This window comes from Dendrobates tinctorius, unplaced genomic scaffold, assembly GCF_039654945.1.
Source record: "Dendrobates tinctorius isolate UK_male_01 unplaced genomic scaffold, ASM3965494v1 ptg000004l, whole genome shotgun sequence".
In the NCBI taxonomy this organism is placed as follows: Eukaryota; Metazoa; Chordata; class Amphibia; order Anura; family Dendrobatidae; genus Dendrobates; species Dendrobates tinctorius.
In genome coordinates this window covers 11,066,078-11,091,337 of record NW_027361672.1, presented here as the reverse complement: position 1 = coordinate 11,091,337, position 25,260 = coordinate 11,066,078, and the positions used below count along the sequence as shown (strand labels likewise).

The 25,260-nt window shown below is 49.6% G+C and overlaps 1 protein-coding gene across 1 annotated transcript; it reads right to left on the bottom strand.

The window, feature by feature from the left end:
• Window positions 1–465: 465 nt before the first annotated feature.
• On the bottom strand, window positions 466–25,229 carry ACOT13 (acyl-CoA thioesterase 13). Its single transcript, XM_073566136.1, has 3 exons — window positions 24,883–25,229; window positions 22,462–22,646; window positions 466–736 (listed from the first exon to the last, which is right to left on the bottom strand). The coding sequence occupies exons 1-3, from the start codon at window positions 24,964–24,966 to the stop codon at window positions 580–582; spliced, it is 426 nt and encodes a 141-aa protein (XP_073422237.1). The 5' UTR covers window positions 24,967–25,229; the 3' UTR covers window positions 466–579.
• Between the last annotated feature and the right edge of the window lie 31 nt (window positions 25,230–25,260).

Here is a 25,260-nt window from a genome sequence, read left to right as displayed (position 1 = left end):
GTATATTAGCCTCCTTCTAGATCTGTGGCACATGTACCAGTATTAGGAGAATCAACCAACATGTTTGAGAGTCGTCTCCAGATCTGTGACACAATACAGCCAGCTTGAGGCAACTCTGCTTTTTCCCCACCTACGGTCTAAAATTAAAGATGGCAAAAACTCCCCATTATCGACCGCAGTTAGAATAAGTAAATAAAATGACCCTTTGAAACAATGTTGTGTTGCAGATATATAAATTATATATAACTTATTTCACGAGAGTGTAACTTAGACACTGGAGAGCACGATAGCTTCATTTGTGTGGAATAACGGCCGACACAGGGTATCCCCTAGATATCTTGTAGCGTCATGCGAGGCTGGGGGCATGGCATTACCAGACATGCAAGAAAACTGTCACCATTCCCATTTTATTTAGGTGTATCCATATAAATGGCCCACCCTGTACAATAAATGTGAAAGAGGACATTAAGCAGTGAATTTTATTAAATGGAACTATATGAAGAGAAAAAACAAACTGAAAGGAGTGATAATTCTCATTACATATTTTTTTTCCAAAGTCCTTCATGAGAATTGAAGGCTCTAACTTCCAAGATGTTTTGTGTGCCTTCCTTGTGCGATTAGTTTCCCCGTCTCTTTATTAATCAGATCCACAGTTGCAAACGCCAGCGTTCTTCCTTGTTTTAAAATTTGTGCAGTTATCAGAACTGATTCTCCAATTTTGGCAGCATTCATATACCTTTAAGAGAGCAAAGGAAAAGTTACTGATTATTTTTTGGAGCAGTTTTAAGAATACTTGGCCCCACAACCCTCCCAGAGTCCTCTCCTCTGAGTGGTCCAAAGGTCATGGAAACAATAGAAAACCCTGTGTGAACCCAGCTTTAATAATTCACAATCCAATCATTGCCTAGACAGTATGAATATTCATAACTAGATGTAATAAAGTTACCTTCTCCCTAACCCTTGTCATAGATTTCGCATGTTCTCTCACTAGCACAGGGACTTTGTCCAGGTTAAAGAGCAAGAAGTCCCAGTACTCAACATCTTAATGTTTATTTGTTTAAAATAGCTTTTTCAGTTTCAATAAGACAGATGCATGGATGCGTTTTAGCCCAACCTTTGTACTTTTTAACTGCCTATGGGTTGGTTGAAACAAATTAATGTATCTGTCTTGTTGAGACTAAAAAATGCCATTTTAAGAAAATTAAAAGTATTCTGAAAATGCAATGACCAGTCTCCTTGCCATACTGTTTGTGGAAGATCATATCCTCATCCAAAAGCAGCACTTCAACATACAGAGTGTAGCCTGAGCTACTTGACTATACAGTTTCAGCGATTGTCCAGGCTTATGATATGGACGACCTCACCTTGGGATAGATGATTAATATCAGATTGGAGGGCATCCGGAAACGTGGCTGTCCTTTATAAGGGTATGTGTACACGTTGCGGATTCATGTGTGGATTTTTCCACTCTGAATCGGCTAATTTTGGCAGAATCCGCAGGTCAAAATCTGCGTTTTTCCTGCTGATTTATTACGGTTTTTGTGCGGATTTGGCCTGCGTTTTTACACCTGCGGATTCCTATAATGGAATGGGTGTAAAAGCGCTGCGGAATACCTACAAAGAATTGACATGCAGCGGAAAATAAACCACTGCGTTTCCGCACGGATTTTTCCGCAGCATGTGCACAGCGGTTTACTCTGTCGCCTAATTGGGGGACACAGAACCTTGGGTGTTATGCTGCTGTCCACTAGGAGGCGACACTATGCATAATCTGAAAAAGATTAACTTTGGCTCCTCCTCTGCAGTATACACCCCTGGACGGCATCAGCCTTCTCCAGTTTTTGCTTAGTGTTGCAAGGAGGCACACCTTTTTTCTTCCGTTTTTTTCCTTTTTTCCACGGAAATACAGATGAAGAAAAGTGGGTCTCCAGCGAGACTCCCGGCATGGCTCCCTCCTCGGTCCCCTATTAGGGGTACCCGGTTGAGGTCGAGGTGGTTTTTTCCCCATGTCGCTCCCTCCCCAGTCCCTCGGGTCCTGGTTCGAGGTCGAGACCCCCCTCCTTCCCCAACCCCTTTAAGGGGTCTGGGTTGAGGCGAGGATGAAGACCCCCTGACGGTGACAGACGCACCCTCCCTAATCCCCCGCAGGGGGTATTAGGTTGAGACGCCTCAGGTAGGGTCGGAGATCAGGCGGCATTTCGCAGCTTCCAGGGACCCCAGGCTGGCTGAGGGATCCTGTTGCGGCCGGGGGAGGGTGCGGACTGGCTGGCACAGCAGAGACAGGGTTTTTCTGCGTCCCTGTCTCTGCAACAGCAGCGGCTCCATAGCGCTTCAGGGGCACCCAATACAAAAACCGCTACCCCTGCTACCCCCACTGCTATCCAGTTGACCATTCTGGGGGGGTCTGGTACAAATCCGCCCCCCCCCCCCCCCCCGGACTACCGCGCCGCTCTGGAGCCCTCCTGGGCATCAGGCTTCTAATTTAGGCCGCGGCTTCGGCCTAGCCGAAGCCGCCGCCTTTTCCCCGCCCCCCGGATGACCAAAATGACACGCTGGAGTGTCATAGAAGGGGCGGATTGAGGCAGAAAGGGCGCGTTTTTACACAGCCCATCGCGCCCTTTTCAGCTCTCCGCCCCCTCCTCCCTCTCCTCAGAGCCCCGGTGGCCATTTTTTCTGGATGAGATCCAGGAGAGGAGCATCACAGCGGTCTCCGGGGGGCACAGAACTTGGATCTGTCGGCGCTGGACCTAGGGGCACACCGGTGGGGTAAGCTCACAGCTGGGTTCTCATTACTCAGCTGTGAATCTATACTTCCTATAAGGCTTTCTGTGGGTTCCCTCTGCGTAGCCACCCCTGTACGATCCCTTATAGCCAGCCTCTGTGCACTATGCCGGGCTCAAGGAAGAGAACCAGGCAGGAATGTTTCTATGCATTCTGCACAGCCTGCAAAGCCACGCTCCCTAGTGGCAGCACGTATCCGCACTGCCGGGACTGCATCCAGAACTCTGGGTCAGAACCCCAGGGAGTCCCTACTGACGCTTCAGTGTCACAGGCCACGCCGGAATGGGCAACTCAGATGTCTCAGTCTATGTCACAGTCCATAGACATCCTAACTGCTACATTACTGCAAGCTCTGCAGAGTCGGGCCCCGGCTATGGACGGTACACAGCAAACGGACAGCTTGTCTCAGGAACATGCTGCTTCCGACTCTCACAGTCGTAAGCGGACCCACAGGTCTCGATCACCTAAGTCGCACTATAGCACAAGGTCGTCCCCCTCTAGGGAGAGACAGCGTCATTCCAGGTCTCCTGGGCAGTCCCCTGCCACAGACAGACAGTGCAATTTACCACAGGGATCCCCCATCACAGAAGACCCCCGCCCCAGGTCGCCCTCCAGGGATCACCTTAGCGAGGCACAGGATTCAGAGGGCATCTGTGACTCCGACTCAGATAATGAAACGGTCAGGTCCGTGGTACCTTCTCCCCCTAGCAATACAGCGCTACTTGAAGACATAATTTCTGCCATTCATCGGGTGCTAAAAATTCCAGAGTCGCCCCCGGAAGTCCCAGAACATAGGATTTGCTTCGAAAGTGTTCAAAAACCACCTAAGGTCTTCCCTAATCACGATGAGTTTGAGAAAATACTTACCAAACAGTTTGCGCAGCCTGACAAAAAATTCGATAATCGCAAATATTTGGAAGCGAAGTACCCCTTCCCACAGAAAGACACCAAACAATGGACAGATCCACCTGAAGTGGACCCTCCGGTTTCTAGGCTAGCAGCGCAGACTTTACTCTCTCTGCCGGATAGCTCAACCCTCAGGGACGCAGCAGACCGGCAAGTAGATCGCATGGCTCGTTCTATTTTCGAAGCGGCAGGCGCCTCTCTGGGCCCTGCATTTGCTTCAGTTTGGGCATCCAAGGCCATCCTGGCTTGGGCCAAAAAGCTACAGGAGGGTCTTCAGGCTTCAAATCCTGAACTCTCGGACCAAGCGGTCCAGATGGCAGTGGTAGCAGACTACATGATTCATGCAGCCCTGGATTCCGCCAGAGGTGTAGCGGGAATAGCATCAAACGCCATCACGATCCGACGCATCCTCTGGCTGCGAGAATGGAAAGCGGATGCGGCCTCAAAGAAGTCCCTCACGCGACTTCCGTATTTTACTGGAAGACTTTTCGGCGAAAAGTTGGACACCATGATAGCCAATGCCACTGGGGGTAAGAGTACCTCTCTCCCTCAACTAAAACCGAAACGCACGTTTAAACGAAGAAACCAGACGCGATTCCGATCCTTTCGGAATTCCTCAGGCTGGTCCGTTTCGCGCCCAGTGCAAAACCGCAACCGTTCTCCACGCAGAGACAACCCACGGACTCAGCAGCGACCGTACAGGGCTTGGCAGTCGAAAGCAGGCCAAGCGAAACCCAAGGGAGGAAAACCTCAGAACTTCACTTCATCATGACTCGAGACCTCCGGAAGACACCCCACCAGTAGGCGGCCGACTTTTACTCTTTCAGCAAGTCTGGCTGCCTATTACAGAAGACAGGTGGGTCAGGGAAATAGTGTCTTCCGGATACAAGATAGAGTTCACTTCCGTTCCACCGAACCGGTTCTTCCTTTCTGTTCCTCCAACACAACCAGAAAAGGCTCGTGTTTTCCCACCAAGCGGTTTCCTCTCTCCTTCAATCAGGAGTTGTGGTGCCGGTTCCCGCGAACGAGAGATTCCGAGGATTCTACTCAAATTTGTTCGTAGTCCCCAAGAAAGGAGGCGGCGTCCGACCCATACTGGACCTAAAACAGCTCAACAATTACGTACGGGTCCGTCATTTCCGCATGGAGTCCCTCCGGTCCATCATTGCATCCATGGAGCAGGGAGAATACCTCGCCTCCATAGACATACAGGATGCGTATCTCCACATACCAATTGCTCCCGCCCACCAAAGGTTTCTCAGGTTCGCGGTCAACCAAAACCACTACCAGTTTGTCGCCCTTCCGTTCGGACTCGCCACGGCTCCAAGAACGTTCACCAAAGTCATGGCGGCCACCATGGACGTCCTGCACTCAAGAGGCATCCTAGTCGTCCCGTACCTGGACGACCTCCTCGTCAAGTCTCCCACTTTCAAAGACTGCGAGGTCAGTGTCTCAATCACTCTAGACACTCTGAGTCGCCTGGGATGGCTAGTCAACCTACAGAAATCGTCGACCATCCCAACTCGGACTCTAACATTCCTGGGAATGGTATTCGACACCGCCAGGGGCCTGGTGCTCCTTCCCAAGGACAAGACACTGGCCATCCGTCTGGGAGTCCTTTTGGAAGTGCATTGAGCAGCAAGGTGGTGTGCTGGTAAAAGGGGAAAAAAAAAAAAAAAAAAAACTCTTTTAAATCTTCTTCCTGAGCGAGTGTGAACGAGCTGAGTGTGACCTGAGTGTAAGTGCGAACTGTGGTAAGTGTGTGACTTGAAATTCAGTGACTTTAGATTCAGGGAGTTTCCAAGGGAGGTCTTACTGAATTGCTGTTATATTAATTCTTTTTTTTTTTTTTTTAATTTATTTTTGCTTATCTTATTGTCTGGTGCAATCCCCATTAGGATGTGCTCCACTATTGCCAATGCCATCCAGTGCACGTCTTGCCGCATGTATGAAATCCTTGAACAGCCGGTCGAGGGTGCATACTGCTGTGCGAGATGTGAGCACGTTGTGCATTTGGAAGCCCAGATACTGGATCTAAATGTGCAGCTGGCAACACTGAGATCCATAGACAATATGGAAAGGAGTCTTCTGCTCACTGAGCAGACGCTCAATGGGATAGATGAGGGGGGGGATGCTAGGTTGGAGCTGCAGGAAAATGAAGCAGCTAGCTGGGTGACAGTTAGAAGGCGGGGTAGAGGGAAGAGCACCAGGGAGGCTAGTCCTGATCTGGCACACCCCAATAAGTTTGCTAAGTTGGCAGATGAGGGGAGTGTTAGTGCAGGAGTAGCACTGCTGCAGCAAGGCATGTCCTCTGAAAGCCGGAGGAGTGTCTGCTCCAGTAAGGGGGGAAATAGGAGAGCAGGGCAGGCCAGACAGGTTCTGGTAGTGGGAGACTCAATTATTAGGGGAACAGATAGGGCAATCTGTCACAAAGACAGGGATCGTCGAACGGTGTGCTGCCTACCTGGCGCTCGAGTCCGACACATCGCTGAGCGGGTTGACAGATTACTGGGAGGGGCTGGAGAGGATCCAGCGGTCATGGTGCACATTGGCACAAATGACAAAGTTAGAGGTAGGTGGAAGGTCCTTAAAGATGATTTCAGGGAATTAGGCTGTAAGCTTAAAGCAAGGACCTCCAAGGTGGTATTTTCGGAAATACTTCCTGTACCACGTGCCACACCAGAGAGGCAACGGGAGATTAGGGAGGTTAATAAGTGGCTCAGGAATTGGTGTAGGAAGGAGGGGTTTGGGTTCCTGCAGAACTGGGCCGACTTCTCAGTTGGCTACAGGTTCTACGCTAGGGACGGGCTGCACCTCAATGGGGAGGGTGCCGCTGTGCTGGGGGAGAAAATGGCTAGAAGGTTGGAGGAGTGTTTAAACTAGGGACGGGGGGGAGGGTATTCCTTTTATAGGAGGGGAAGACAGTGCAGATAGAGACCTGGGCACAAATAATGACATTGGGGGTGGAGGTGGCATGGGGGGTGGGGTTAGAACAGTTAATAATTTAAGAAAGAATAGAGGTACAGAGAGATACATAAAGTGCATGTATACTAATGCCAGAAGTCTCGCCAACAAAAAGGAGGAATTGGAGTTAATGTTGTTGGAACATAATTATGACATGGTGGGGATATCTGAGACATGGCTGGACGAGAGCCAAGACTGGGCGGTTAATTTACAGGGCTATAGTCTGTTCAGAAATGACCGAACAAATAAGTGAGGGGGAGGCGTGTGTTTATATGTAAAATCATCCTTAAAACCCATCCTTCGTGATAATATATATGAATCTAATGAAAATGTAGAGTCCCTGTGGGTAGAGATAAGGGGAGGGAGGAAAAATAATAAATTACTGATAGGGGTTTGTTATAAATCTCCAAAAATAATGGAAGCTACAGAGAATATCCTCATAAAGCAAATAGATGAAGCAGCGACTCAAGGAGAAGTCATTATTATGGGGGACTTCAACTACCCTGAAATACATTGGGGAACCGAAACCTGCAGTTCCAGCAAGGGTAATAGGTTTCTGACAACGATGAGAGACAATTACCTTTCACAACTGGTTCAGGACCCAACAAGAGGGGGGGCACTGCTAGACCTAATATTAACCAACAGGCCAGACCGCATATCAAATGTAAGGGTTGAGGGTCACTTGGGTAATAGTGATCACAAATTAAAAAGTTTTCATGTATCCTTTAATAAGACGTGTAGTAGAGGGGTTACAAGGACACTAAACTTCAGGAAGGCAAATTTCCACCGGATGAGAGATGATCTTGGTGCAATTAACTGGGACGATATCCTGAAACATAAAAACACACAAAGAAAATGGGAGACATTTATTAGCATCCTGAATAGGACCTGTGCACAATATATACCGTATGGGAATAAACACGCGAGAAATAGGAGGAAACCACTATGGCTAAATAGAGCTGTAAGGGGCGCAATAAGGGACAAAAATAAAGCATTTAGAGAATTAAAGCAAGTAGGTAGTGATGAGGCATTAACTAAATACAGAAGATTAAATAAATTCTGTAAAAAGCAAATCAAGACAGCAAAGATTGAGACAGAGAGACTCATTGCCAGAGAAAGTAAAAATAATCCCAAAATATTCTTTAACTACATAAATAGTAAGAAGCTAAAAAATGATAGTGTTGGTCCCCTTAAAAATAGTCTGGGTGAAATGGTGGATGAGGATGAGGAAAAAGCCAATATGCTAAATAACTTTTTTTCAACAGTATTTACACAAAAAAATCCCATGACGGATAACATGATCAGGGATAAAATTCTCCATTAAATGTCACCTGCTTAACCCAGCAGGAAGTACGGCGGCATCTACAAATCACTAAAATTGACAAATCCCCGGGCCCGGATGGGATACACCCCCGAGTACTGCAGGAATTAAGCACAGTCATAGATAGACCACTATTTTTAATCTTTAAAGATTCCATAATAACAGGGTCTGTACCACAGGACTGGCGTATAGCAAATGTGGTGCCAATATTCAAAAAGGGGACAAAAACTGAACTTGGAAATTATAGGCCAGTAAGTTTAACCTCAACTGTGGGTAAAATCCTGGAGGGTTTTCTAAGAGATACTATACTGGAGTATCTGGAGAAGAATAACCTTATGACCCAATATCAACATGGGTTTACAAGAGACCGTTCCTGTCAGACTAATCTGATAAGCTTTTATGAAGAGGTAAGTTCCGGACTGGACCAAGGGAATGCAGTGGACGTGGTGTACATGGACTTTTCAAAAGCTTTTGATAAGGTGCCACACAAAAGGTTGATACATAAAATGAGAACAATGGGGATAGGGGAAAATATGTGTAGGTGGCTTAAGAGCTGGGTCAGGGATAGGAAACAAAGGGTGGTTATTAATGGAGCACACTCGGACTGGGTCACGGTTAGCAGTGGGGTACCACAGGGGTCAGTTTTGGGCCCGCTTCTTTTTAACATATTTATTAATGACCTTGTAGGGGGCATAGAGAGTAGAATTTCAATATTTGCAGATGACACTAAACTCTGCAGGGTAATTAATACAGAGGAGGACAATTTTATATTACAGGAGGATTTATGTAAACTAGAAGCTTGGGCTGATAAATGGCAAATGAGCTTTAATGGGGATAAATGTAAGGTCATGCACTTGGGTAGAACGAACAAGTTGTATAATTATGTGCTTAATTGTAAAACACTGGGCAAAACAGTCACTGAAAAAGACCTGGGTGTATGGGTGGACGACAAACTCACATTTAGTGGCCAGAGTCAAGCAGCTGCTGCAAAGGCAAATAAAATAATGGGATGCATTAAAAGAGGCATAGATGCTCATGAGGAGAACATAATTTTACCTCTATATAAGTCACTAGTGCGACCACACTTAGAATACTGTGTACAGTTCTGGTCTCCGGTGTATAAGAAAGACATAGCTGAACTGGAGCGGGTGCAGAGAAGAGCGACCAAGGTTATTAGGGAACTAGGGGGTCTGCAATACCAAGACAGGTTATTACACTTGGGGTTATTTAGTTTGGAGAATCGAAGGCTTAGGGGTGATCTTATTACAATGTATAAATATATGCGGGGACAATACAAAGACCTTTCTAATGATCTTTTTACTCTTAGACCTGTGACGGGGACAAGGGGGCATCCTCTACGTCTGGAGGAAAGAAGGTTTAAGCATACTCACAGACGCGGATTCTTTACTGTAAGAGCAGTGAGACTATGGAACTCTCTGCCATATGATGTTGTAATGAGTGATTCACTACTAAAATTTAAGAAGGGACTGGATGCCTTTCTTGAAAAGTATAATATTACAGGGTATATACACTAGTCTCCTTAATATTGCATTGATCCAGGGAGCTAGTCTGATTGCCGTATGTGGAGTCGGGAAGGAATTTTTTTCCCCAATGTGAAGCCTACTGTTGCCACATGGGGTTTTTTTGCCTTCCTCTGGATCAACATGTTAGGGCAAGTTAGGATAGGATATGGGTTGAACTAGATGGACTTAAAGTCTCCCTTCAACCTTAATAACTATGTTACTCCTTCGCAGTCCTCCTCGATCTCTCCGGTTTGCCATGAGAGTCCTCGGCCGGATGGCAGCAGCAATAGAGGCAGTGCCATTTGCCCAGTTTCACCTCAGGGTCCTTCAACTAGCCATGCTCAGATCTTGGGACAGGAACCCCTTCTCCCTCGACAGGGAGTTCAGGTTGACGTCATCAACCAGGAGGTCCCTGCATTGGTGGCTCAAACCAACCTCGCTTACACAAGGGAAGCCATTCCTCTCAGGACAATGGAAGATCCTGACTACCGATGCAAGCCTGACAGGCTGGGGGGCGGTGCACCTACATCACAGGGCAAGTGGTCACCGAGGGAAGTGACATTGCCCATCAATGTTCTGGAAATCAGGGCCATTCTCTTGGCACTGAGAGCCTTTCATCACTTGCTTGCAGCCTCGCACATACGGATACAGTCGGACAATGCCACGGCTGTGGCATACGTGAACCACCAAGGCGGGACCCGCAGCGCCCAGGCGATGAGAGAAGTGGCTCATATCCTCCGCTGGGCGGAAGACACAAGGTCGGTACTTTCTGCGGTACACATTCCGGGTGTAGAAAACTGGGAAGCCGACTTCCTCAGCAGGCAAGGAATGGACTCGGGGGAGTGGTCTCTCCATCCCGAGATTTTTTACCAGATCTGTCAACGCTGGGGAACCCCGGATGTGGACCTAATGGCATCCCATCTCAATACCAAGGTTCCCAATTTCATGGCCAGGACACACGACCCGCGGTCGCTCGGAGCGGATGCCCTGGTCCAGGACTGGTCCCAGTTCAGACTCCTGTACATTTTTCCACCCCTCCCCCTAATCGCCAGGGTCGTGAGGAAGATCAAGCAAGAGGGAGTTCCGACCATCCTCATCGCGCCCGACTGGCCCAGACGTACTTGGTACGCCGACATCGTCCAACTTACGGCAGACGCCCCCTGGCGTCTACCCGACCGTCACGACCTTCTGTCTCAAGGTCCGTTCTTCCACCAGAATTCAGGGGCTCTCAATTTGACAGCATGGCCCTTGAAACCTGGATTCTAACCCAGGCAGGTTTTTCACCGGCAGTCATTACAACTATGATCAGAGCAAGGAAGCCTGCCTCCGACAAGCTCTATTATCATACCTGGAGAGCTTTCTTTTCTTGGTGCGAATCTCATGGACAAGTCCCACTCCCTTATTCCCTCCCGAAGGTACTAAGTTTTCTTCAATCGGGCCTAGATGCCAAGCTATCCTTAAGTTCGCTTAAGAGTCAGGTGTCGGCGCTTTCAGTCCTTTTTCAAAAGCGCATTGCTATTAAACCGCAAGTAAGGACTTTCATCCAGGGAGTTTCCCGATTGGTTCCTCCCTACAAACGTCCGCTGGATACGTGGGACCTCAATCTGGTCCTGACAGCATTGCAAGCTCCACCCTTCGAACCTCTTAGAGGAGTTCCACTCTCCATTCTGTCTCAGAAAGTGGTTTTTTCTAGTGGCGATCACCTCGTTACGCAGAGTGTCGGAATTGTCAGCACTTTCCTGCAGACGGCCTTTCCTAGCCTTTCACCAGGACAAGGTGGTTCTCCGCACGGTACCATCCTTCCTTCCGAAGGTTGTGTCCAACTTTCACCTTAATGAAGAGATTTCACTGCCTTCCCTTTGCCCGGTTCCGGTTCATAGAGTGGAGAAGGCTCTGCATACGCTTGACCTCGTCAGAGCATTGCGAATTTACGTGTCCAGGACTGCACCTTTCCGGAAATCTGATTCCCTCTTCATTCTTCCGGAAGGTAGTCGCAAGGGGTTGCCGGCTTCCAAGGCTACCCTTGCCAGGTGGATCAGGTCCACCATACATGAGGCCTACCGACTTAACAGTTCCCCTCTTCCGGCCGGTATCACGGCACACTCTACACGGGCAGTAGGGGCCTCCTGGGCCATTCGGCATCAGGCTTCGGCACAACAAGTGTGCAAGGCGGCCACTTGAACTAGCCTACACACGTTTACGAAACACTACAGTGTTCATACCCAGTCCTCAGCGGATGCGAGCCTGGGTAGACTGGTTCTGCAGGCGGCAGTACCCCAAGTCTAGGGGACTGTCAGCACAATATTCGTCCACTGCTTCCCACCCAGGGACTGCTTTGGGACGTCCCAAGGTTCTGTGTCCCCCAATTAGGCGACAGAGTAAAGGAGATTTTTGTGTACTCACCGTAAAATCTCTTTCTCTTAGCCTTTAATTGGGGGACACAGCTCCCACCCTGTTGCCCTTACGGGCCGTTGTTTCCTGTTGAGTTCTCATATTGTTCTTTGAGCTCGTACATAGTAGCCTTCTTACAGGCATGGTTATGTTATTTGGTTACGTTCCTCCTTATGCTTTGGCACAAAACTGGAGAAGGCTGACGCCGTCCAGGGGTGTATACTGCAGAGGAGGAGCCAAAGTTAATCTTTTTCAGATTATGCATAGTGTCGCCTCCTAGTGGACAGCAGCATAACACCCAAGGTGTCCCCCAATTAAAGGCTAAGAGAGATTTTACGGTGAGTACACAAAAATCTCCTTTTTTTTCCTCGCCATAGAATAACATTGTACCGTATTCTCTTGTGGATCTGCAGGGCCAAATCCGCTGCGGATCCGCACAGCAATCTGCAACATGTGCACATACGCTAAGGATGGCGGGTGTTCATTAATATCATAAGCAAAGACATCCCCTTTGGCAACTATTTTTCTCCATGTTTGCCAAGGTAGATGGGGTGGATAAGGGTATATTAGGGAAACAAAAACAAGTACTTGATTGTTGTCCTCAGAATGGACACTCATAAAAGTTACTTTAAAGGTATGTGCACACTTTGCGGTTTCCGCAGTGTTTTTGGCTCTGCAGAAACGCAGCAGATTCTGCTGCATTGTACAGTACCTTTATTACCTATGGAAATAAAAAAAAGCTGTGCACATGATGCGTTTTTTTCCGCGCGGTTTTGCTGCGGTTTTCAAAACGCAGCATGTCAATTGTTTGGTGCAGAAACGCTGCAGTTTTAAACACCTCATCCATTATGAGGTGTAAAACTGCAGGGCAAAACCGCAGATAAACCGCAGCACTTTGTCCTGCGGATTTCCTGCAGTTTTCTCTACAAAATCCGCAGAGACAAAAAACCTATGTGTGCACATACCCTAAAGGGTCATTCCCATCTCCAAGATCTTGCTGTAATAATAATATTAGCAAATAACTCCAATAAGAAATGTAGAATAGTTCTTCCGATTCGCTATGTCTCTTTCTTTCTCGCTTCATTGGGGGACACAGGTTACCATGGGTGTATGCTGCTGTCGCTAGGAGGCTGACACTATGCAAATAAGAAAGTTAGCTCCTCCCCGGCAGTATACACGTACCGACAGGCACAAATTACCCCAGTTTTTGCTTGGTGTCTGTAGGAGGTGGACCTGGATCTAACACCAGATCCGCAGTGTCTTTTACTTTACAGGTTTTTGTGTGTTTATTAATCATTTCACCTTTGTTTTTCAGATACAGCTCGTCGGGTAACAGGGTGCAGATTTCTCACCCTGTTTTCCCACATTTAAGCGACCGAGAGAGCAGTGTGGTATCGCCCACTCTCGGACCCGCTGGCAGGACTTTGTCCCCCATCCCCCCTTTGGGGTGTTTCAGGGTGACTCGCTGGCCAGTCCTTGCCTATTCCCCTCCTCACCCCTCTCCTCGGATCCTCGGAAAGGGCCGAGAGGAAGACGGTGGTCACCGGTGGTGGCCTTCCCCCTAGTTCCTAAGGGGTTGACGCCGTCTTCTGCACCATCTGGAGATGTGTGGGAAGGCAGATCTTCTCTCCCAGGACCCTCTCCATCCCGAGGGCTCCTGATGTGATCCTCAGCTATGAAGAGGAGCCGGATTCAAGAAGCAAATTAGTATGACCCCGCTCACCGGTATAGGCCCAGCAGCTCCTGTGCTCTCCTTCTACCCAGGACCAGATTTCAAAATTCACACCCTTTTTTCTTAGCCAGCGTGCTCAGTCTGACATTTTTCAGCCGTATTCTTAACCCGGCTGTTCTCGTTAGGCCATGCCTCTCGATATTCACCCTATCAGCGAGCTCCGCTCCTTGCCGCACACGCCCCCCAGTTTGGCTCGGCAATTTTCCCCTGCACATCCTCAGTCCCGGCCATGCCCCTCTGCCAGCCTCAACCAATGTGCGCGGCGCTTTCGTTTTTTGCCAGCGCCGGACAACCGCCCCCCCCCCCCCCTGGCCTGCGCGTCGGTCCCGACGCTGGTGTTGGGCACATAACAGGCTGGTCACGCCCCCACAGGCATGCCAGCCTATTAGGATGCTTTCTCTTTTCTGCGCGCCCGACCTGACAGGCCAATGACAGGGAGTCTCTGACTTACCTCTTTCCTCAGGACGATAACCCCGCCCACCACTCTCCTCAGCGCATCTCGTGGTCACAGGACAGCGTCCATCTTCCACCTGCTCCGGCGGCGTCTGTGCCACGGGGGGGAGGGGGGGGTCACAGCTTCCTGCACTTCTGCAGCATCCATCAGGGATCCAGTGGGGGACACTGCTACCTTCATCGCTGGGTGTCTGGTAGGCTCTGCATTTTCCACTCCCCTGGCCATTTTTGTTACTCTTAGCTCCCCTCAGCAGTATCGCCTTCATAGCGTGCTGCTGCAGTCTTCACATAGGCTCTACCTATGCCCAACTCTACAGGGGCTTCTGGCTATATCCCTACGGTAATTGACTACGCTTGTGCCCGCTATAAAAGAGAAAGTGGGCTTCAGGCCAGCCATCCCTCTTCTGTCCGTCCTGCAGTCCTTCCACCATGTCTGCCCCTCAGGAGACCTCTAACGCCTGTGATGAAAGCACCCCCCCCCCCGGAGTGGGCTGTTGCCGTGTCCCAGTCGGTCTCAGGTTTGACTGTTGCCATGTCTAAGTCGGTTTCCTGGAACGTATGCCGCATCTCACTGCCGCCACTAATGCTCCGAACACCTCACATGGTGAGTCGCACGCAGGGACAGATCTGGAGAGAGGTCTAGGAAGTTGATTCTGTCTAGCTCCTCTTCAGATTCGACAGCACCAAGGGTACCCCTCTCTGTCCGTTCCCCCTCCTCGGAGGCGGACGTCTGGTCAGATGTAGCCTCTCTGTCAGATTCTGACTCTGATGCAGATCAGAACTCTGGAACGCAGGACATGGTAGATGGCCTTATTTTGGCTATTATTCAAACCCTCAAAATAAAAGAAAACGCTACTGCTCAGGACCAGTCAGTTTCATTCAAACAGGTAAAACATCCTTCCAAACTTTTTCCCAATCACGAGTTTGTGGTCACTACCTCTAGACACTGGGAACATCCCGGCAAACGCTTCCCGGGAAGAAAACGACTAGACATCCTTTACCCTTTTAGTTCAGACCTTGTCAGAAAATGGTCTGAATCTCCTAAGGGGGACCCGCCGGTTTCACGCTTAGCATCTCACACAGTCCTGTCCATTCCCTATTCGGCGTCTCTCAAGGACCCTACGGACAGACAGATTGAGGCTCTAGCCAAATGAGCCTTTGATGCGTCAGGCACTTCTTTCTGCCCAAACTTTGCCTCCACATGGGTGGTGAAAGCAATATCTGCCTGGGCCAAGATACTTTGTCGAGGCATTGTGGCGGCAGCTCCCACAGAAGAGCTAGCAAATTTGGCAGACCAAATTGCCCATGCGGGTAAATACCTGTTGAATACCTCCCTGGATGCTGCTGCTTGCTCAGCAAGAGCAAACAGCAACATTATTGCTATTCGCCACATCCTTTGGTTGAAGGCATGGAACGCAGATCCAGCTTCCAAAAAAATCTCACTGGCCTATCGTTCCAGGGCTCCAGGCTCTTTGGGGCCAAGCTAGACCAGATCATTTCGGATGCCACCGGAGGCAAAAGTACTTCTCTGCCCCAATCCAGGCCAAGACGCCCCTTCAACAGAAAGGGCCCCCAGCCTTTTCGACCTCTCTCTTCCTCAGGCGGATCCTCCCAGCAGGACCGTTCTTCCGCACAAGGGGAAAGAAGGAAACCTTCCTTCAAACCTACCCCTCTCTGGAGGTCTAGGAGCTGTCCCTCTAAGCCCTCCGGTTCTCACGGCCACAGATTTTCCTCAAAATGACGGGTCACCCCCACCTAGGAATCTTTCCAGGGTGGGAGGCAGGCTTCTTCTTTTCAAGGAGACTTGGTTGGCGGCGGTTGACGATGCCTGGGTCAGGGAGATTGTCACATCAGGCTACAAGATAGAATTTTCTTCGCCCCAAAAGAATGTTTCTTCCTCTCTCGTTCACCAAAACAGCCCTCTCAGGTCCCAGGGCGTCTCTTCCCTCCTAAGCTCAGCAGTAATTGTTCCTGTTCCTTGGCACGAACGGTTTTCCGGGTTTTACTCAAACCTGATCGTAGTCCCAAAAAAGGACGGTTCTCTTCGCCTGATCTTGGACCTCAAGCAGTTGAATCGCCACATTCGCGTTCGCCACTTTCGAATGGAGTCCTTGCGCTCGGTGATCGCCTCCATGGAACCGGAGGAATATCTTTGCTCTGTGGACATTCAGGATGCTTATTTGCACGTTCCTGTTGTGTGCAGCATCAGAGGTTCCTCCGGTTTGCCATACAGGAGTACCATTACCAGTTCACAGCTCTCCCATTCGGTCTGGCGTCCGCCCCCAGGGTCTTCATGAAGATCATGGCAGCGGTCATGGCCATCCTTCGTTCAAAGGGGATTCTTACAATCCCTTATCTCGACGATCTCCTGGTCAAGGGCCCTTCTCGCCGAGACTGCGATCACAGCCTCCAGATCACTCTGGACACGCTGCGCCGTCTCAGCTGGAAAATCAACAAAAAGAAGTCCACCCTGATGCCAACTCAGCGTCTCGTTTTCCTGGCCATGGGATTCGACACCATCCAAGTTTCCTTCTTCCTTCTAAAGGAGAAATTTTCATCCCTCTGGCAGGGGATCAAAGCCCTAAAGCGCCCGGTCCCTCTTCCCCTTCGGCTCTGCATGAGAATCCTGGGGAAGAGGATTGTCTCCATGGAAGCAATGCCGTATGCCCAGTTTCACTCCCGCCCTCTCCAGCTGGCCCTCCTGTCTGCCTGGGACAAGACGACGATTTCCCTAGACAGACCGGTACTTCTGCCTCCCAAAGTGAGGCAATGCCTAACCTGGTGGATGCTTTCCAACTTGGTCCTACGCGGGAGATCCTTCCTTCCTGTTCGGTGGCAGGTCATCACCACCGATGCCAGTCTCCTGGGGTTGGAGAGCGTTTTTTTCTCCACCTCACAGCGCAGGGCTGCTGGGATGCTCAGGAGAATCTCCTCCCAATCACTTGGAGATCAGGGTAATCCTTCTTGCCCTCATCCGCTGGCAGCCCCTCCTCGAAGGCAAGCCAGTCCGCATCCAGTTGGACAATGCCACTGCCGTGGCGTATATAAATCACCAAGACAGAACTCGCAGCAAGCAGATCATGCTGGAAGTGGCAAAGATTCTGCGTTGGACGGAAAGCCATGTTCCCGCTGTATCGGCCGTCAACATTCAAGGGGTGGACAACTGGGAAGCCGATTTCCTGAGCCGTCAGGGGCTCGTGTCAGGCGATTGGTCTCTCAACCCCGCAGTCTTCCACCAAATTTGTTTGAGGTGGGGTGCTCCGGATGTCGACCTCATGGCGTCTCGAACAAACCACAAGGTTCCCCGATGCGTAGCCAGGTCTCGGGATCCGATGGATGTCGGTTGCGACGCACTCGTGATCCCGTGGTCCCGGTTTCGCATGCCTTATCTGTTCCCACCTCTTTCCCTGATTCCAAGAATCGTGAAAAAGATAAAGGCAGAAGGGGTCCCCGTTCTGTTAGTAGCTCCAGATTGGCCACGGAGGGCCTGGTATGCGGAGCTAGTGAACATGCTCTCGGACGTTCCCTGGAGGCTTCCAGACCGTCCAGAACTTCTATTGCAAGGGCCCCTCTTCCACCCGAATTCTCGGCCTCTGAATTTAATGGCACGGCCGTTGAGGTCGCGGTCCTGAGGGATGCAGGTTTTTCCCACAAGGTCATCCAGACCATGATTAAGGCAAGGAAGCGTCATCACGCATCTATCACAGATGTTGGAAAGCCTTCTTTCGGTGGTGTGAGGTCAACAGTTTGTTTCCTATGACTTTTTCTCTTCCCTCCATTCTGAGTTTTCTACAGACGGGTCTCGACTCCGGCCTTTCCCTCAGTACCATAAAGGGTCAGGTGTCCGCTCTGGCTATCCTCTTCCAAAGAGATATCGCTTCTCTTCCCCAGGTGAAGACTTTTCTTCAGGGCGTCGCTCACATAGCGCCTCCTTACCAGTCTCTGGTCGATCCATGGGCTCTAAATCTTGTTTTGAGCGCCTTCCAGCGTGCGCCCTTTGAGCTGATTCAGTATATTTCTTTTTCCGTCCTCTCATGGAAGGTGACCTTCCTGGTCGCCATCACCTCCATTAGGAGGGTCTCAGAGTTAGCAGCATTGTCCTGCCGTTCTCCTTTTCTAGTTTTGCACCAGGATAAGGTAGTCGTCAGACCGGTTCCTGCCTTTCTGCCAAAGGTAGTCTCTGCCTTTCACATCAATGAGGACATCGTCCTCCCCTCTCTGTGTCCCTCTCCAACTCATCCCTTGGAGAGATCCCTCGACAATTTGGACTTGGTCAAGGCAATTTGCGTCTACCTTGCTAAGACTGCTTCCTTCTGTCAGTCCGATTCCCTGTTTGTCGCCTCTGAAGGTCGTCGGAAAGGGTTTCCAGCCTCCAAAGGCGTACCGTGGTCCCGGACAAACAGCCTCCTCCGGGGTGAGGACTCACTCTACCCGGGCTGTGAGCTTCCTGGGCCATTCGTCACCAGGCTTCGGCCTTGCAAGTTTGCAAGGCTGCTACCTGGTCGTCCCTCCATACCTTTGTGAGATTTTACAAGGTAGATACGCCTCTGCTGATGCAGGCTTGGGTAGGAAGATACTGCAGGTGGCGGTCTCCCACCGGCTGACCTAAGTACCCTTCTCTCAGCATTTCTTTCCCACCCTTGGGACTGCTTTTGGACGTCCCATGTAACCTGTGTCACCCAATGAAGCGAGAAAGAAAGAGGGATTTTTGGTACTTACCGTAAAATCTCTTTCTTGGAGCCTTCATTGGGGGACACAGCACCCTCCCTTAATGTTGTGCCGTGTTGGCCAATGTACCGTTTGGTTGGTACATAGTGTGGTGCAGTGACCACTGCGACAGCTAGGGGGCGCTGTATGGGTCATGCACACAGGCATATCCATTGTGGTAATGGAGGTAGGATGAATGCCAGGATGGTAAATGACCGTTATGTATCCCGGGGGGGTGGCACTGGGATGGAAGCTTGAATGAGTGTTGATCAGCAGAGGTACTGCTGAGGTTTTTGTTACAAAGTATGAGGGAGAGCTTTCAGGTGGCTGGTGAGACGGGTGGGACCAGTCACCTACAAACCCACCCAGGGGCGTGTGTCTAAAAACGCCCATAGTAAGCCTGTATATGTATGTATGCATGCATGGGTGTCTGATATAGGACCTGCAATGAGGTCATAGCCATGTGATCCGGTGGGCGTGGCTACGGACCATATAAGGTGACCAGGGTAGGTCACATGAGTGAGCGCCTGGATCTGATTGGTCCGTGTGGAAAGGTCCCGGAAGGCTGTCATGCTGGAAGGTGGGCTACCTTCCTGAAGCGCACATGTGGACGCCACTGACCGTGTGTGGCCTGTGTGTAATAGCCTGTGAGTACTGGACAGTCCCCAGGAGGGAAGGGACGTCAGGACTGAGAAGCAGCCAAGAGGTAACCTGGACAGGGGGAATTAACTGAGATTGTAAAGCCTGGTTGCTGGACAAAGCACAGCCTGTGTGACCACAGGGATAAGGGAGCGGTGCTCCACTATGAATCTTCATTTGGTCTGATGTAAGACTGTTGCTGCTATATGGTTTATGCTGCACAATAAACCTGATGAACTGATTTATGTGAACAACCCATGCCTGACATGATTAATCCGCTGCCAAGTGAGTGTCTCCGAACATGAACAATAGGCACTACCTTACAATAGGTTGATTTCTTATAGTTGCTCCTACTACTGCTTTTGCACCATCTGAGGTAATTTGTGCCTGTCGGTAGGTGTATACTGCCAGGGAGGAGCTAACTTTTTCTTATTTGCATAGTGTCAGCCTCCTAGTGACAGCAGCATACACCCATGGTAACCTGTGTCCCCCAATGAAGGCTCCAAGAAAGAGATTTTACGGTAAGTACCAAAAATCCCTCTTTCCTCATGTTCAGGCATTGCAGGACCATGGTTATGACCACTGATATAGTGACAGCTGGTTGCTAGTGGTCGTAACCATGGATACCTAAGGCCCTGCAATGCTCTTTACATGACGACAGAGACCGAGCGAACCAGAAAATCTATACTACATTTCTAATTGGATGTATTTGCTAATATTATTGTTATTACTACACATGCTACATATTGGGATAAGGTCTTGGAGATCGGAATACCATTTTAATTACTTCAAATATGTACCCAAGTCCCGGACTGGCATATATTTCTTATGCTGGCGCATGACAACAACAAAAATGAACCATATTCATGCTGCAAAGAATTTCACGCATCTTACTCCATTGTAACAAAATGCCAGCCTTGATCAATCACGGCTAACGAATACAGTGGAGCCTCTGCAGTTCCCTAAATCTCTTTGCGAAGATGCATGCGCCCTCAGAAATGTTTATATTCACTTCTCTGAGGACCCACTGGCAATTTCCACCAGCTTCGTTCCTCATTCTTCAGCTGTCAATGTAGCAATGAAGGATATCCTTTCAAAGAACAGAATGCATGGTAACAATGAGCCCTTCAGAACAAGGGCTGCTCTACGTTGGTGGCTTAAAGCGTTGCACCAATGTTGTATCTTCAGGAACGCATCACTCCCAGCCCCCGGCTTCTTGCTTTACTAGGAGTGGTGTGCTCCTGAAGGCTGACTGCTCAGACCAGCAGTGTGATCCTGCCGCCAGTTCAAACACTGCACTCTCCCAGGCTGTAGCAGTGGCTGCATGAGAGAAGCTCAAGGGCACAGACTGGTTGGATTCAATGATCCTGGCAGCTGCAAAGCGACATGAGCTGGTTCTTAAGCCTAGAATCTGCAAGTGGTACAAGTAGCGCATGACTAGAAGTATGCGATTTGCATACATGCAGTCACGAGCTGATCGGATGTGTGCGGCCTCGCTCAATAAAAGCGTGCACATGTGTAGTTGAAATGTGGCCTAAAGTATGAAAATTGCATACTTGTGGTCATATGACTGCCCATTCCTGGCACCAGAAAATCCTGACAGCTTGCACTATGCACGTTGTGAGGATTCACTAGTCTGCAGTCACAGAGTGACTACAAATTTGAGCCAGAGGCTTGGACAACCCCTCTAACTGGCATATGGCCAAATCCATTGGGTTAAAGGGGTTGTCCAGTCCATATCGATAAGTCTGCAGTCACTCTGTGTGACTGTAGACTTATGAAACTCTTCAGCGCAAGCACTATGGGGTGAGTGTGATTTCTAACCTGGGATCAAGGGTATGCATGAGTTACACATACTCCAGGTCTAGTCAGAGCCCCTCTAGTGGCGCGGCCTCGCTCTATACACTAATATTGAGTGAGGCTGCACCCTGTCTAGTGACGTGGGCGTGGACGACTAGAGGGCACGGACTCGCTATATACAAGTGTATGGAAGCAAGGCCGTGCCCACTGGCTCGGAGTATGTATAACACATACATACCCTCAAGTCCCGGGTCAGAAACTGGCAAATTCCTGCAGCCCACACTGCGTGTGCTGGTGAGATTCACACCACCAGCGGAACACCGTCGCGAACACGTTGCTGCCGAGATCAGCCGAATGATTCACTGACTGCCGCCATCTCTGTACAGGAGCGCATGCGCAGTTTGAATGTGACCGCCGCTATCTGTCTACACAAAGATGGCAGCGATCTGATTTACTGCGCCTGCGCGAATTACGCGCAGGTGCAGTGAATCATTCGGCTGATCCCAGAGGCAGATGCGCAATGTGTCTACAGGCTGAGGAAGCCGGTCACATTAAAGGGGTTTTCCCACGAACAAAAGTTCATTTTAAAAATTGACTGTGTCTAACCGTGTACAGAGCATACCACATCTCCTGGGCAGGGGAGGAAGCATAAGACAATACTGACATTACAGCAGGGGATCACAGTGGATTCATTTTTGGAGGTAAACTATTTCACTGACTGTTTTTAAAAAATATTTTACCTCACAAAATGTGTCCTGCGATCTCCTGCTGTAATGTCAGTATTGTCTTTTGCTTCCTCCCCTGCCCAGGAGATGTGGTATATTCGGTACACGGTCAGACACGTGGGAAAACCCCTTTAAAAAACAAATATCAATGCCAACATGGCTCCTCCTAAAAAGTACGCCAATGACAATGAAAGGAAAGCAGCAAAGGCACAACATCAAAGACAACAAAGGGCAAATGAGACTCTGGAAGAGCACATGGGGTGGGGAGAGATTCAACGATACAAAGCCTGCCCCCGTAGCGACATTACCGCCCTCCCGATGCAATTGCACCGGGCCTCCATCTAGTAGTAAAATAAGTAGCGGTGCACATGATTAATCCCTATACTACTCAGGACCCCCTGGTGTAGTGATCAGTGAAGCACTGAGAGATACATTTATCGTCTTTCCTGTGGACAGGTTATAAATTGTCATTACTTGGGCAAAAACCTCCTGCTTGTCACACCACGAAGCCAAACTCACGTGATGTTCATGTCCACACTGACGCCCGGAGCTCCTCTTTCTGTGTGCATCAGTGCAACAGTAGAAACGGTGTCCACCAAGGTAGCCGTGCAGCCGCCGTGCATCGTGCCACCACGATTTGTGTGCTCCTCATCAACTTTCAGCTCACAAACAATTTTCCCAGGACTTTCCGACACAAGCTGGAGCTGAGGAAACACCAAAGCAACACGAAACATGGAAACACATCTGTTGTTCTCACACAAAAAAGAAAATCATAGCGACATGTTCATTTCTTCCTAGGCCGTGCTGAACATTGCAGCTCAGCTGAAAGTAAATGTTGTGGGAATATTTATATTTAGTCGCAGCACAGTGCATAGACCCCCGCGATTCCCATTCCCAGGGCTCACAGGTAAATAAGCCTCACAGTAATGTGGCACTATACATGTCGGTGTGGACACATACTCAGAACACTCCCGGGTCTATCTAACCTAGAAGCCTCGGCCTAGTGCGTGAGGCCCAGGGATGTTAGCATGCCCAGTGTCGGTGATGAGGGCTGGAGGGTGGCAGTGAAGAGCGGAGCGGCTGGAAAAGTGAAAAGGATTTTATTTTTTTTAACCCTTTATGGTTCAGGAAGATGCCAGCCAACAACAGCCAGTTTACTAACTTAGTGCGGAAGCAAATTGTAAGAAAATGCACAAAATTCTAGTAGAATTCAATTCCACTCAGACTTATTGCTCATTTCCAGCACATAGGTCACTGAAGGCCAAAGCCATCACCCCTCTATATATTCTGCACAAATCACTTTTATCCATATGGAAAAAAGGCGTTAAGTTCTCTGGCCGTGACAAAGCACTCCCCGAGCCCCGGCCGCCAGCGGTGATTTTCTCACCCAGCGCCGGCCTCTTTTGCTCCATTGGTAGCTCATCGTCTGTGTGATGTAAAACACCAAACAAAGAACTAAGGCCGGGATTATATCAATGGCTGGAATTGGGCAGGGAAGTGCTCCTCGGTCAACCCCAGAGCACATAGCGGCTCATTTGCATGAGATTGACACCATTTCCTCAGGAATGCAGCAATAGATACTAAATATAAAGGTGTGGATGGATTTCCATGCCCTTAGGTGTGTTTTTTTTAGGGGGTGGGGGTAATCTTACCGACAGATTCTCTTGACCTCAAAGCATAAGACAGTCTTATTAGTCTGAGGGTATGTGCACAAGTTGCGGATTCCTGTGCGGACTTTTCCACGCGGAATCTGCACAATCCGCAGGTAAAATGACCTGCATTTTACCTGCGGATTTGGCCTGCGTTTTTACACCTGCGGATTCCTATAATGGAATAGGTGTAATAACGCTGCGGAATCCGCACAAAGAATTGACATGCTGCAGAAAATAAACCTCTGCGTTTCCGCACGGAATTTTCGGCAGCATGTGCACAGCGGTTTTTTAATTTGCATTGGATATAATGGTACTGTACACCGCATGAGAATCTGCTGCGGATCCGCACCAGAATCAGCAGTGTGTGCACATACCCTTAGGGTCCCGTCTCACTTAGCAATGCACCACCGATCCCGACAACGATACAACTTGGAAAGGATCGCTGGTGCGTCGCTAAATGGTCGCTAGTAAGCTGCCAAACAGGCAGATCTCTTCAGCGACGCAGCAACGATCCGTTGATCCTTATAACGACCTCGCCGGTCACTGGTACCTTGTCACGGCAGCTTTTCAAACGATTCCTGCATCCCTGAGTTCTGCGTCACCAACGAGGTCACTCGTCGACGTCAAACACAGAGATGCGCGACGATGACGAAAAAAATGGCCCAGGACATTTGAGCACGATCAGCGATATCCAGCGGGGGTGGCGGTCAGCACTGCGTGTCACATGTAGCGAGATCGCTGTTGAGTCACAAAATCGGTGACGCTTCAGCGATCTCGCTAGCGATCTCCCTATGTGAGAACAGGGCTTAAGGGTTGAAAAAAAATACTTAACGGGATTCTGTCACCTATTTTTTTGCCGGATCTCTCGCGGCGCCTGTGCACTGCAGGACTCTGCCCTGCCCTCTACAGGGCAGAGCAGTGCGCCTGCGCAGGAGCCACGACGGGAAGCAAAGAAGAGGACGGCATCGTTAGAAAATGGGAGGCGCCAAACCAGACCCGGACCTCCTCTGGGTGAGTATAATATAACTCATTTTTCTTATCTTTCAGGATACATCGCGGGCTTATCTACAGCATTACAGAATAATGCCCCTGATGGCGGTGCCTGCAGCTGATACTCCAAAAAATAGGTGACAGATTCCCTTTAACACTGACAGAAGTAGAGGCGTTGCCCGTCGCCACCAATCAGAATCCAGGGTTCATTCTGTCAGCCCAATGTTTTGAATACAAGCAGTAATCTGATTGGTTACTGTAGGATGAGTGCAATGACTCCGGTCACGGCGCTGTATACCTTGCTCAGGACTCGGTCAAATCCTGCCCCCTCTCCTAAGACTTTGATCAACGATCGTAACGTGCTCGTGGTTAAAGCGCTCATGACGGGTCAGCACAATCCCGGCACCAATATGCGGGGTCTATACAGTGCAGGTCACCTCCAAGGGAATTCACGCGCTGACAAGCCCCGCCCCCAACACGTTAAGGGCGTTGCTAAAGGGGCTTCCGAAGCCGGCTCTCCACTCCCCAGCACAGAAGCGGAATTACTTCACCGAGGACCAGTGCCAGCACTACAACGAGCTATGCAGAAACGACCCAAGAGAGCACAATAATTAACATGCGCTACTTCTACTTCCGCGTTCCACAGTGGAACGCAGCACGTGATTAAACGTTATAG